Raw genomic sequence first — 14,692 nt, 5'->3', positions numbered from 1 at the left:
GGTTGGGGGGAAGCTACCTGTCCCAGTGCTCCTCTCACTGCACCTGATGACTGATGCCCTTCTTTTTTGAGGGGAGGGGGTTGGGGGGAATGGGTCTCACTCTGTCACCCGGTCTGGAGTGCAATGGTGTGATCTTGGCTCACTGCAACTTGTGCTTCCAGTCTCAAGTTATCCTCCCACCTCAGCCTACCAATTAGCTGGGACCACAGGCATGAGCCACCACTCCCCGTTAATTTTTGTATTTTTGGTAGAGGCAGGGTTTCACCATGTTTCCCAAGCTGGTCTCAAACTCCTTCGTTTTAGGCAATCCACCCGCCTCCCTCGGCCTCCCAGAGTGCTGGGATCATAGGCGTGAGTCACTGCGCCCAGCCTTGATGCACCAAGGCTGGGCGCAGTGACTCACGCCTATGATCCCAGCACTCTGGGAGGCCGAGGGAGACATGACTTTACAAATACCTCATCCTCTCAAAAATGTCAGCAGAAAGAAGTAAAGAAAAACAATACAAATTTCCAATGTTTTGTTAGAAAATACTTCACAATGTTTGAATACCATTCCCTTTTAGGAGATGTATTCCTGCTCTGACAAGACATCTTTGTCCATCTGAACTCCCTTTCCTGCCGAAGAACTCAGAGAATCATGACAGGGAGGATAGGCTGAGGGTGCTGCTCTGGACCCGTGACACCAACTACTCACACCGACCCCATCCCTCCACATCAGTTGGTCCAGGGTCTGCCAGATTAAACGGCTTCTATCTGCTCAAAGGCTTTTTAGCACAGAGCCTGGACTGCAGAACCAGGCAGGAAACCGCAGAACCCTGTTCAGTGCCTGTGAACGCCTTCTTGACCCTGTCACCATGGCCCACTGCATACTCCAGGCTTCCCTGCCTCTGGGAACAGCTGCTCTTCATTACTGAAGCACTGCAGTAGTTAGGTGCTGTCATCTTAAGAAATGTAATTCTTGCCTAAATGTTCAGGCAGCTGAACGGTCAGTAAGGCTTATTGTTTGTGGAGGCATAGAATCATAAAAAACTACATGACTTTAGTGCTTTCATTATTCAAGTATGACTGCTTTACTGTCATTGTATTTTTAATTTTGATTACGGATTTTTTTCTGAGAGCGACAGTACTGCTTAAGTTTTAATAGTTATGGTTCTGGCTCTTTTTCAGCCTTAGGCAAGCCCTTGATCCTTAATTCTGATGAATCCCAGCCAAGCATTCAGCTTTGCACTGAGTCCCTCAAGCTCACCTGAATTCTTGCCGAGGGCCCAACCCACACACACACAGCAGGACCGATTTTCAGAACAATCTTAAAATAAAGATAGAACTTAAGAGCTCTATCATCCACTAAATTTTGAAATTAAACATCACTGTTGAAATAATTTTGATTTTTAGAGTAAACTCCAACTTTTACACATAATTTTGGTAAATAACAATACATTTATAAATAAAGTTTATTAATCTTGTTATATGCAGTATTTACAAGTCCCTCATATAACTTGTCGTTCTGAGTAAAATCTTAAATGTTAAAAGTCTCTTATGGTTTGGCTGCCTGTCTTCCTAGAACAAATCTTCTTTCCCTCTATCCAGCCTATGCCAGGGAGACTGTGCCCACCGCCCACGGAGCTCCCCACTACCTCGACCCATGACGGGCTCCCGAGCTCACCTCCATCACCGCACTTAAATCTTTACCATGGCCGGCCTGCTCCTCTGTCCTGCCTTCTAGATTATGAACTCCTTGAACGCAGGAATTGGTCTCTACTTAACCTGGTATCCCTAAAACCTACCTCCATGGCTAGCACATATAAGAACTCAATCAATTGTTCTTAATGAATGAATGAAATTAGAAATCCACTTAAGTACACTTTATCTAGATCAAATCTGCCCAAATGTTGGCTTTATTTTAGACTTGGTTCCACCCCTGAGGTGGCTTAGATGATAAGAGCCTCACTTGAAAAATCAGGCCAGGTGTGATCAAGGTTGCCCCTCAAGATCCTTGCGCTCCAGGTGGGGATGGAGGGCTGAAGAGGATGGAAACTTCAGAACCACAGATCAAGGCTTCCTGAAGATGCCTCCTTCCCCGAAGCAGCTTCCTTCCCTGCATACCCCTGCCCCTGGCACAGACACACCCAGTAAGTGTGTATCCTGCACCTGCTGGAAGTGAGGCACTGAGCACAGGACTGGGAGAAAGGCAGGCCAAGCCTTCCCCATTCCTTCAGAAGCTCCTTCTAATGAGCACGTGCTCTTTCCTGCCTCCAGTACAGCAAGTTTCTGATGAACTGGAACACCAGCTTCAAATTGCATATTTAGAGGGGAAAGTTCACCCTGGGGTTTACTCACCATCTGCAGTGTGAAGGAGCTTGTGACTTTTCAGTGTCCCTTTTGATTTGAATTTCTTGCCACACATATCACATAGGTGGGTTTTCTCAGTGCTGTGACGATTCATATGAGCCTTGAGGTTACTCTTGCTACGAGTTGCGTACTCACACAAAGAACACTTGAAGGGCTTCACACCTGCCAGGGGAAAATGTATATATCTATCTCTATATATTTACATATGTGTATGAATGTGTGTGTGTGAATCTGAAGGTACATATATATCCATATCTAAATACACTTATAGATATGTATATATAAAACATCCACTTTGAACACAGCAGTATACTTGCTGGGCCCTAACGCACCACACACTTCCCATGCCAGGCTCTTCCCCAGGCTGTGCCTTCCTCCCGGGATGCCCTTGCCTCCTGGGATACCAGGTGCCTCCACTCTGCAGCTTTCTCTGACCTTCCTTGGTAGATTTCCCTACCTCCCTATCAATGTTCCCAACTCCTATAACTCTCTACCAGCTGAAACGTTCACTGCACACTACAGTGAGTCCTTCATATCTGCCCTCTCCCCATAGTCTGGGGACAGAGGACAGAGACCCCGAGCATCCTGCAGAGCAGACAGTCACTAAATTCAGTTGAACTGAGTTGAACTAAACACAAAGGCACCAAGGCCCTTTGCAAAAAATCAAAAAGATCAGGCACCAGGACCAAATGTGGAAGCACATTTACTTTGTAAAACAAATCAAGCTTTACCAACTGGTGGTTGATGGGCTGATGACTCTGACTGTAGGGGCATCTCGGCATTCACCACTCCTTCATTCACCAACTGTCTACTGAGGACCTATTTTCATAGTAGACACTGAGGATTAATCTTGAAACTGAGAAGAGTGAATCCCAGCCTTCACTGTCCGGTGGGAGATGCAGACAGGTAAACAGGCCGTTACAATATGGTGTGTGATGCGCTATAGGGACAGGGGCTGGGGCCTGGGGGAAGGGGAAGGAGGGCGGGGAGCAAACCTGAACACAGCAATGAAGCAGACAATTTTTAGTGAGCCAAACGTTTTCACCCATTATTTACACTACCTATGACTTTGCAGTTGAGGAAACCAACACTTTGAAGAGGCTGAGGGCAATGCCCAGGGGTGTAGAGCTGAGATGCACATCGGGGTCTGATGTCCCTTAGGGCCCATGCAAAGCCCAGCTCTGGCCTGGGTTTCTAGAGATGAAGTAATAATCTAACCATAAGCATCAACAGGCTGTGTGCCCTTGAACTTATGTTTGGATCACAGTTCTCATCTCTGTAAAATGACAGGACAAGGAGTCACTTCCCAAGAAGCCTTCAGGGCACCAGATCCGTTGTTCTGGGTTGGTCATTTACAACAAACTCTCACAAGAGCAGGGCCACAGCCGTGGTGCTAGCCTGGGTCAAGCGGCATCTCTCTGTATCTCACATGACCCTCAGCAGGCATTTCAACCCCGAGTCAAAGCTACAGATGGCTCAGAACTACCACCACCACAGAGGAGAAGCCCACAATAACCATACAAAAAGGGAACATGGTGCATCCCTGCTGTCTTTAGATCCTGACCTGGTGCTCTTTCTAAAATATTAAAAGAACTCAAAAATGAAGACATGCACTGTCTTCCAATCCTGGAGAAGCCAAATTCCTAATTTCTGTTCCTCATTATGATTAGAAAGAGAAGAACCAAGCAAAGCAATACAGAGACTTAAGTACACGTATTTCCATTAACAACTTTGCACACCCACGGGCCGGCTGTGGAACCCTGGGGAGTCACCTCAACAGCTCCACACTTCCGTGTGCTCTGGGACATACCGTCATGGAAAACGAGATGGTGCAGGTCAACCAGCTGTGCATCTCCAGATCATCCACAACATGGCATTCACCGCAAGGCAACATACCAAGACACTGTCTACTCTAAATTCTCCCCTAAGAGCCAATGTTTAGAACTGCTGTCGTGGCTGGGCCCCAGGTCCATTGCTGGACTATTAGGAAACCTTGAACAAAGTTGCAGGTCCTCTAAGCAACAAATGTTGCAGGTATGCACAAAATTCTACACAAAGGGTTAATTTCTGTGACTATAGTCAATACCTGTGTTTTCTGTTTTTCTTTCTTTTTTCAATTTAATTTTTTGGGTTTTTTAATTTGTTTTTCTTGTCCTATGTGTTAAGAGTAAACGGAGACAAGAGATATTTTATGGTACAGGGGATCAATTCCAAAGAACCCCATTGTAGTGTGTGTACTGATATCCTGCTTCCTTTGTGATTCCATCATTACAGAGAAAGTCATAAATTAGAAAAAAAAAACAAAGATGCCAAGATATAGCAGCCTTTGGCTTTCTGAATCTTTATCAATTCTGAAGTCACTTAAAATATTAGATTACTTTCAAATGGTAAATATGCAGCATTACTGCATCACCACAAGTATTTACTTAACACAATAGCATCAGCCATGTATTAAGTACCCAATATGTGCTAAGCCTTCTACTGTGGGTTTTACATAAATTATCTCGTTGATCCTTGCAACAAACCCCAAGGCAGATCACATTATAGATTAAAAAAACTTGAGTTTCAGAGAGAAGGAATTATTTGTTCATCATACATGGTGAGGGTGGAATTTGAACCCCGTTCTCTCACTTCTTCTCATATGAGCACAATTACAGTTTGATGCCTTTATAAGCACATGGTCTCTAGCCTCCGCTGGACCCTCTGTGCTTCCATCAGGGTCAGCTCCCTGCTGATTCCCATGAATGCCACTCCAAGTCTACCTTCTTGGCATTCTTTGCTGAGCAAACTATGACCATCGGCTATGAATGCCTTCAACTTCCTAACAAAGAAACAACATGTGCATATACACGTATCTGCTACCACCCTCACCCCCTTCACTCCTGTCTCAGTGTAGGAGGGGCCTCCTCCTCCAGAAACAAGTGAGTGCAGAAGAGAAGAGCAAGGGTTTTGGAATCAGATGGCATTGGTTCAAATCCCAGTTCACCACTTGTCAGCTGTGTGACCCTGGGCAAATTACTTCACCTCTCTAAGCCTCATTTTCCTCATTGGTAAAATGGGGATGGTAACAGCACCCACCTCTAAGGTTGTTGAGAATACTGACTCCAATAACGTGAGTCAAACACTGAGCACTGGCATCTAGTAGGTGCTCATTATATGCTGGTAAACAAAAAAGTAGCTTCCCACCTTGGAATTTATTTCAACTTCTTCTGCCTTCTCCAGGTTCCCAACCTGTCAGCTACGATTCTCCTTACTGAACCATCAGTCTCTTTCCCTAATAGTTCCTTCCCTAGGACCTATAAATACGTCATTTTATCCAATATTGTAGAAAATACTTCATCCTTCATCCCTCTCTAGTCTTTTTTCCTATCTGCAGCATTCCAGGTTCCTAAATAACAGGCAGGGATCTGATGCAGGTGTCTGGAAGGGTTTTCCCTGGCCCCTCGGCTCCTACCCTAGTCCCTAGAAGGGCCATGTCCTTATACAGCAGGAGAAAACAAAGGGGACGGTCTGTTGCGCTAGGAGAATCTGCATTTCCAGCTTCCCAAAGCCCTGAGAGTGGCCCTGTACTTCCCTTCGTCGGCAAGTAACCCAAAAGCACAACCCACCTTCTTCTCTCCATTCCCTCATCTCCATCCCGCACTTCCCCCTTCTGAATTCCTTCTCCATAGCCTGAATGGCAACACTTCACACTGCTGGAATGGGAGAACTACTTGCTGTCCTCCTTCCTTCATTCATAATCCCAACAGTTCTGGGAAACCTGCTATGCACAGGGCACAGGGTGGCCACTGGAGCTCCTGCCATGAATAAAATGCTGGTGTTCCTGTTCTCAAGGTACCTACATTCCAGCAGGGGAGTCGTGGTGATTTATTTCACTACAATTGCAATGAGACCTATGAAGGAGTGCACACCTCTACTCATTGCAATTGCAACTAATTGAGTAATAGTTTAAATTACTGTTTCTAGCTGGTTGATGGACACACTTCTCAGTGTGCTAAGGAAATTCTAACAGCAGGGATGTGAAGATACGGCTTCCTCTTAATGTACTCTCAGAATGAAGGATGGAAGCACAAAGTTAACAAGGTGCCCAATTTGGAAAGATGAATACTCACCTTCATGAGCCCAAATATGACGCTGAAGGTCTGAGCCATTCTTCATGAAATAAAAGTCACAATATGGGCATTTCATGGCTCTCTTTCCAATTAGCCCTTTCAGCTGAACCCTCCTCCCGAGAACCTCAGAAATGGTGCTCATGGAGACCTCTAGAAGAAAAGCAGGATGTGAGAAGGAGTCAGAGCACCTCAGGGGAAGTCAGACATAAATAAACCTCACCACTAAGCAGCACCACAGGAGGAATCAAGGTGTGCCTCATGGTGTCCAGGGACAGGATTTTCACCTAAAAAGTTAAACCAGAATCAAATCAAGTCTCAGATCTCAGTATCTGTTAACATCACATTTGAGGAATGGAGAAGCAACATCACAAGGCAATAATCACACAAATGCAGAAACTGAAATTGTCTACAGGAAAAGTGACTCAGTTTCCCCCATAAGTAAATGTCATGGAAAAAAGCACAAGGTGTGCACTAGAGAAAACAAGAAACAGAAACGTAAGGAACAAAGCCACTAGATGCAAATGCATGGATGTTGGTTCAAGTGAACCAACAGTTAAAAAGAAAAATACTGGCTGGGCGTGGTGGCTTACGCCTGTAATCCCAGCACTCTGGGAGGCCAAGGCGGGTGGATCACGAAGTCAGGAGATTGAGACCATCCTGGCGAACACGGTGAAACTCCGTCTCCACAAAAAAATACAAAAAAGTTAGCCAGGCGTGGTGGCCGACACCTGTAGTCCCAGCTACTTAGGAAGCTGATGCAGGAGAATGGCATGAACTCAGGAGGCGGAGCTTGCAGTGAGCTGGGATTGCATCACTGCACTCCAGCCTGGGTGACACAGTGAGACTCCATCTCAAAAATAAATAAATAAATAAAAAAGAAAAATCCTGGGGAAATTGGGGAAATTTTAAACAGACTTATAATAGGTGGCAATAATCAATCGCAGTTGATTCTGTTTGCATTATTGGTGACACAGTAGTTATGTCGAAAGCAATCCTTATTAGTTAGAGATGCATTTTAAATGTTTTTATGGAGGAATTACATGCTGTCTGGAATATACTTTAAAATATCCTAGAAGAAGAAAAGTGTGTGTGGTGGATACATGAAACAGTTTGACAAAATGTGGGTAACTGTGAAAGCTGAGTGACAGATACAGGAGGTTCCCGGCATTGTTCTGTGTGCTCCTGTATTTGGGGATTTTCTGGAATAAAAAGTTTAAAATAATAACTAAATAATGTCTTACATCTGTTCATCAGCAAAGGCTAGCTGTTTTAAGAATAACTTTGGCTCACATTGGATCCCATGTCACTTAGGACATGAGTTAACATGAGAAGGACAGAGCTGAGCCTTCAGAGAAGCACGTAGCCCACAAGGTTCCCACACAGACGGAGGCCTCACAGCTCTGTCCATTCCCAGCTGAAACATGAGTGTTAGTGCCCTTCTGTTATTTCTTTATCTTCCTCCATTTATAATCAGTGAGTCAGTTCCCTTACACCAAGAGCAGATACAAAATAAAGAACAGGAAAAAAGACACATGTAGGAAGGGAGAGGTGCATTTAGAAGGAATATCTGTTACTCCCTCATAAAACACACAATACCCTCATCTGCTTTCTCAAGCCTGCCTGTGGAGGCTCTGGAGATCTGGGGATAAGCCTCGCCTCAGGGAGCCCCTGGGAGTGGCTGGAGAGTCACAGTGACTGGAGCACCATGGTCAGTGTGCTGTGTATGATGATAGCAGGGGTTGGGGGTGGACCCTCGGCCAGACTGGAAGCTACAACAGCCTCCCCAAAGGCAGGGGTCTGAGGAAGAATGTAAAGAATGAACAGGAATGAGCCAGGCAGGGCAGAAGGGAAAATGTTCCAAGTGGCACGACCAGAAATGACAAGGCGCGAACGCCCAGGCAGCTGGTGCCCCATGCACCTGAGTGGTGTGGAACGTGAGAAGACCTGTGGTGATGGTCTCTCCAACTCAAGGGTGCTCCTCAGCCTGGGCAGGAGCCAACACCCTTACAAATCACCACTCCAGGTAACCAAGCTTATGACTCATATACGACCCATCTAAAGGCATGCAAAGTTACTGTTAAAAGGGGCAAGGGGTATCACTGAAATTGCAGGGGTGAGGGTAGATGCATCTGAAGACTGATAAAAGAACAAAAGGAAATAAATAATTACATCAACTTTCCAGCATCGAATAAAGATGTTTGTTTCCCATGAACGTATTCACAGCTTCATCCCTTTTTATTTCTATGTAGTGCAGTTGATGTAAAACATTGTTTTAAAATAAACATAAGCATTTTTAACATTAATCTTCCACTCTAAAATGCACAACCTTACCAGGATGGTTGGTCTTGATATGTGACTTTATCAATCGATCTTCTGAAAAAGACTTTTCACAAACAGGACAAGAATAACTCCTTTTGTCCTTAATAGAAAGAGAACACAGTCAATTGACTTTCTCATTTAAATCTGTGGTCTGTAAAAAATAACCATCACTATTACCATCATCACCCACCAGCACCACCACTTACCACTCGTGCTATCAACAGTCATCACCACCACCACCATCATCAATACCACTATCACCACCACTAGCACTATCAACAGTCATCACCACCATCACCACTGCCACCATCATCACCATCACCACCACCACCACCAGCACTATCATCAACAGTCATCACCACCACAACCAACACCATCACCACCATCAACACCACAACCACCATCATCATCACCATCATCACCACCACCACCAGCACTATGAACAGTCATCACCACCGCCACAAGCAACACCACCATCACCACCACCATCAACAACACCACGACCACCATCACCATCATCACCACCGCCACCACCACTACCCCTAATGCTATCAACAGTCATCACCAACACGATCATCATCACCACCATCACCACCAGTAGCATTATCAACAGTCATCACCACCATCACCGCGACCACCATCACCAGCATCACCACCACCACCAGCACTATCATCAACAGTCATTACCACCACAACCAACACCATCACCACCACCACCACTACCACTACCACTAATGCTAACAACAGTCTTCACCACCATCACCATCATCACCACCACCATCAACAGTCATCACCACCACCACAACCAACACTGTCAACACTGCTACCATCACCACCACCACCATCAACATCACCATGACCACCATCACCATCAGCAACATTAGCATTCTCATTACCACCATCATTATCATCAGCTTTATCAAAACCAGACAAAGTACATCCTTCCAAGCACATACATACAGGATCTACCTGGAGATCCCCTACTTGAGATCTCCTACACAGCCTGGGGAGCTCAAGTGTAGGGAAATGGGGAAATGGCAACAGCTCTATTTAAAAAGGAAGGGATGGGGCTTAGAGGGGAGAGTTCTGTGGAGGTGGGTGGTACTCAACCTCAAGGCTTGATTTACCACACAGACCAGTGCTACTCTACAACCCAAGAGCATACTATTTCTGCCAGCACTCAACGCAGGGATTGCATGGGCAAGTGATTATACTGAGACTCACAACCACTGACAAAAGATAGGCACCGTTCATGCTCATGTTACAGATTAAGAAAACGAGGCCCAGGAGATAAGCCCAAAGTCTGAGAGGAGAAGCCAGTGTTAGAAGTAGAGTGTGTGGATGTACACCCAGGATGCCTCCTGCCCCTGCAAGACCCGTGGCCCACTGAGGCTGCAGGTAAGTTGTTCATCCTGCACTGCTGCAGCTTCACAGCCAGGACCACCATGGTGTAACATTCTCAGTTAGGAAGATGCTTTTGTGAATTAACAAGCTATGGCTTTTGCTCACCTCCCTTTGCTCTCAGCACTCACTTGAGGGTGATTTCATATCTCTCTTTTCCCCCAGCATGGGTGTTATTGGTTGAATTACATCCCCTAAAAAATATGTTGTCGGAGTCCCAACCTCCAATACCTCAGAATGTGACCTTATTTGGAAACAGGGTCTTTATAGAGGTAATCCAGTTAAAATGAGGTCACTAGGGTGGGCCCTCATCCAATGTGACTGGTGTCCTTATAAAAAGCGGAAATTTGAACACAGAGCTGCACACAGGGAGAACACCACGTGCAGATGGAGGCAGAAACCACAGCAATGCATCTGCCAGCCAAGAAACGCTAAAGACAGAGAGCAAATCACCTGAAGCTCACAGAGAGGCACGGACCACATCCTCCCCGACAGCCCTCAGGAGGAAGCGGCCCTGCCAACACTTTGACCTCTGCCTTCTGCTCTCCAGGATGGTGTGACAGTAAATATCTGCTGTTTATACACCAGTCTGCAGCACTTTTGATTGCCAAGCTTATCAAACCCACAGCTTACAGACAGCCAAATTCTGGTAGGGAGGACTCTGTGCAGCTAGCTGAACAAAAAGTAAAAACAAAATATGCAGAACTACCACTGCAAGGAAATGTTTTGGGCCGTGTGTGTTTTGGGGGAGGTTAATCCACTCCATGCTCTCTTGGATTTACAGAAGGACTAATTCCCTCTACTTGTGGAGCCCCTACTGTGAGCTCCACAAGGCACCAAGTGTGTTCCATGCCTTGTGTGATGAATGCATTCCTCACTGTGCTCCCCGCTGGGCAGTCTACTCCTGCTCTAAATAATGAAAAGCACAAGAGCTACCATTTCGTAAGAACTCACTGGATGCAAAGTACTTTACATACCATATCCTATGAGGCCTTTAGAAACTTGCCCAAGGTTCACACTACATGAAGGGCAGAGCTGGACTCCACCCTGACTAGCAGAACAGGTTCAGGGCTCTGAGCCCCTGGGTTCAAATCTTGGTTTTGCCCCTTATTAGCTGTGGAACTTTGCACAAGTGATTTAACCTCTCAGTGCCTCTGTTTCATTGTCTGTAAAATGGCAATAAAAAAAATGCCTCCTTCAGAGGGTCAGAAGAAGGAGAAAGGAGATGAAAAACACATAGAGTGTTTAGAATGGAGCCTGTCCTATAGTGAGTGCCCAATAAATCTGAAAGACTTTGCTGCTGTGGTTTCCATGTTGCTATCATGCAACTCAGCCTGAGACAGCAGCCCTTCTCATAGGCTCATACTCCCCGGGAGTCTCCGAGAGCGGGATCTGAATGAGCACCCTCCACCTGCTTTGGTGTTCCCCGGCGCACACTTAGAAAAAGCGTACTTTACATTAAAAACCAAAACCAAACCAAACCAAAAGTCCCTCTGAACAACCAAATGGTTCGGATGCCTTTCCCACCAAACATCTGAATACCAAGCAACGGCAGCCAAGCGCACATGTGCAAAGGGTCCAGGCATGTCTTACGAAACCGTCCTGAGTTTTCTGGCCAGGCAATGCCACAGACCCCCGGCCAGGCTACACCACAGGCTCAGGGCTCCTCAGAGTACTCCTATCACCGTTCTCCTCTGCCCTTGGCCTCGGGCAAGACGCCCCGGGTTAGGCAGGCATCCTGGAGGAAATCTCCACCACCCCTGGCTGCCTCTCACTGACCGCATCATCAGAGTTGATGGAGGCATTCAGAAGGGCTTTGAAGGAGTTTACAGTGATCTCCCCTGAGCCTCTGCTATTTAATTTTTTTTCTTTTAATCTCTGATAGTCAGAAAGCAATTTATCTCAGAGTTTATCAGGGCCCCTTATTTTTTGATGCCTTTGAAGACTCTCAGAGGGACACAGATGGTGGTAAAGGGTACCGGGCGGGGGTTGTCCGGGGAACTCTTAGGACTCATTTGTTTCTTTTTCAAAACCTCAGCTCCATACCAGAGATGAAAACTCAGACTGACACAGCAAACTTAAAAAGAGTGGTGGTTAAAAGAGCTCCCAGCAGAGACGGAGAGTCGGAGAGACCCATGCCTTAATGATGGTAGGAGAGCCCAGCTTTTGGAGTCTGTTTGCTCTGACAGAAATGGCCTTGAAAGAAAGGAGATGCCGCAGGAAGCTGCAGTATGGCCTGGGGTGCAGGGTCAGCCCCAAGCCTGAGGCTCAGAGCCCAGCTCTCTGCTCCGGGCAAACGTCATCTGGTCTATGCTTTAGCGGCAGGTGCTTTAAAAAATAAAGGTGGGGGTTTCTACTCAACCATTTCTCAGGAATAAAGACCACAATTATGGCATGTGCTGTCCTCCATGGACTCACTCATTCATTCCTCAGCTGCTATAGGGCCCCTGTTATGTGTCAGGCGCTGCACTGAGGAAGAGGTGTGAGATTCTCAGGGGCTCGAATGCTCATCAAGAAAGAGATGTGCCAACACATGGAACTCAACAATCCGTGAGGATGTCTGCAGAAAGTGCAGCAAAGCACAGGAAAAGTGATGTCGAAATGGCAACTGATTTGAACAAGTTAGAAGAGAGCCAGAAATGTGCTCGATTTAGGATTTCAACTCAAGGATTTTCCTTACCCTGGAAATAGTTCTGTTTTGCCATGTGATGCCCTTTCAATTTAGAATCTCAGTTTTTGCTGAAATGAAGCTATTCTATGCACAACATGCTCTGGTAGCCTGAGGTCTCCTAGACAGTGGATAAAACACCTAAATGGAGCAACACAGAAGCAAACTCGTTTTGTGATCAAGTAAGAAAAGATCATTTTCTTAAAGCTCGTGGGAAGGGAAAACATTATGTACAATCATTTTAATTAAATAACATTTCCTCTACTTTAAAAGTACACATACTGACTGCGTGCATCCATTTATTTCCAGAAAGAGATTGAAAGTAGCTTCCTCTAGCTTCTCAGTGCTTTGTTGGCAACATATTATTTTAGCTTATCTCCAGAAAGTACATGTAAGATTTCTTTTAAATATGTGTACCTTTATAGCCAAAGAAAGACTATGCGTTTCTCAATGACAAAGGTTAAGTAAGTATTCTAAACATTTGTTGGGAGACCATCAGACTCAATAGATGCACCACCATCAATCACTATTACTATTCCTCTTCTTCCTCCTCCTCCTCCTCCTCCTAAAAGGAGGATTAGAAGGATGAATTACTCTGGACAGGCCCCTCCCTACACGCCTGGGACTATGCTGTGTCCCTTACAAACATAATCTCGCTAAATTCCCATGGAATTGGGTCCCGTCGGCTTCCTTTCCAGGGGATTTGTTAGGTTATGGAGCCACACCACTTCTAAGTCCCAGAGTCAGAATGCAACATCAAATGCACCAACTCCCAAGCTCGGGCTGTAACTGCTGCAAGACCCTTAGCATCAGGTTATCTTTGAGGTTTTCTGAGAAGCAACACAGGTCAGAAAGAAAGGGAATAAACTGGCATATCATAAACATCCACCAGATGCTCCACTTCCTGCTGCCTCACACTTTTGTGTAGGGAAAAGAAAGAGAGATCAGAGTGTTACTGTGGCTATGTAGAAAGGGAAGACATAAGAAACTCCATTTTGACCTGTACCCTGAACAATTGCTTTGCCCTGAGATGCTGTTAATCTATAACTTTGCCCCAACCTTGAGCTCACAGGAACATGTGTTGTATGGAATCAAGGTTTAAGGGACCTAGGGCTGTGCAAGATGTGCCTTGTTAACAAAATGTTTACAGGTAGTATGCTTGGTAAAACTCATCGCTGTTCTCCAGTCTCGATAAAGCAGGGGCACAATGCACTGCGGAAAGCCGCAGGGACCTCTGCCCTGGGAAGCCAGGTATTGGCCACGGTTTCTCCCCATGTGATAGTCTGAAATATGGTCTCATGGGATGGGAAAGACCCGACTGTCCCCAACCTGACACCTGTGAAGGGTCTGTGCTGAAGAGGATTAATAAAAGAGGAAGGCTTCTTGCAGTTGAGATCCAGGAAGGCCACTTTCTCCTGCCTGCCCCTGGGAGCCCCTGAATGTCTCAGTATAAAACCCAATGGTACATCTGTTCAATTCTGAGATAGGAGAAAAGCTGCCCTGTGGAGGGAGGCAAGACATGTTGGCAGCAATGTTGCTCTGTTACTCTTTACTCCACTGAGATGTCTGGGTGGAGAAAAGCATAAATCTGGCCTACGTGCACATCCAGGCATAGTACTTTCCCTTGGACTTATTTGTGACACAGAGTCCTTTGCTCACATATTTTCTTGCTGACCTTCTCCCCACTACCACCCTGCTCTCCTGCTGCATTCCTCTTGCTGAGATAGTGAAAACAGTAATTAATAAATACTGAGGGAACTCAGGCAGCGGTGCCGGTGCAGGTCCTCTGCACGCTGAGCGCCAGTCCCCTGGGCCCACTTCTCTTTCTCTATACTTTGTCTCT

The 14,692-nt window shown here is 45.9% G+C and overlaps 1 protein-coding gene across 7 annotated transcripts in view; it reads right to left on the bottom strand.

The window, feature by feature from the left end:
• ZFAT (zinc finger and AT-hook domain containing) overlaps nt 1–14,692 on the bottom strand; it is a 240,286-nt gene that overhangs the window by 108,918 nt on the left and 116,676 nt on the right. For all 7 annotated transcript variants that reach the window (XR_001883776.1, XR_001883775.1, XM_017863814.1 and 4 more), the window contains 3 exons: nt 8,793–8,880; nt 6,462–6,611; nt 2,338–2,511 (listed from right to left, as the gene is read on the bottom strand). Coding sequence is in view for 5 of the 7 variants with exons in the window: in XM_017863814.1 (XP_017719303.1) it covers nt 2,338–2,511; nt 6,462–6,611; nt 8,793–8,880 (412 nt within the window). In the remaining 2 variants the exon portion in view is untranslated. The remainder of the gene's footprint in view (nt 1–2,337; nt 2,512–6,461; nt 6,612–8,792; nt 8,881–14,692) is intronic.

The sequence above is a fragment of the Rhinopithecus bieti genome, unplaced genomic scaffold (assembly GCF_001698545.2).
Source record: "Rhinopithecus bieti isolate Rb0 unplaced genomic scaffold, ASM169854v2 scaffold_72501, whole genome shotgun sequence".
NCBI classification, from domain to species: Eukaryota; Metazoa; Chordata; class Mammalia; order Primates; family Cercopithecidae; genus Rhinopithecus; species Rhinopithecus bieti.
Note: the sequence above shows the minus strand (reverse complement) of the source record. Positions and strands in the feature narration are given on the sequence as shown.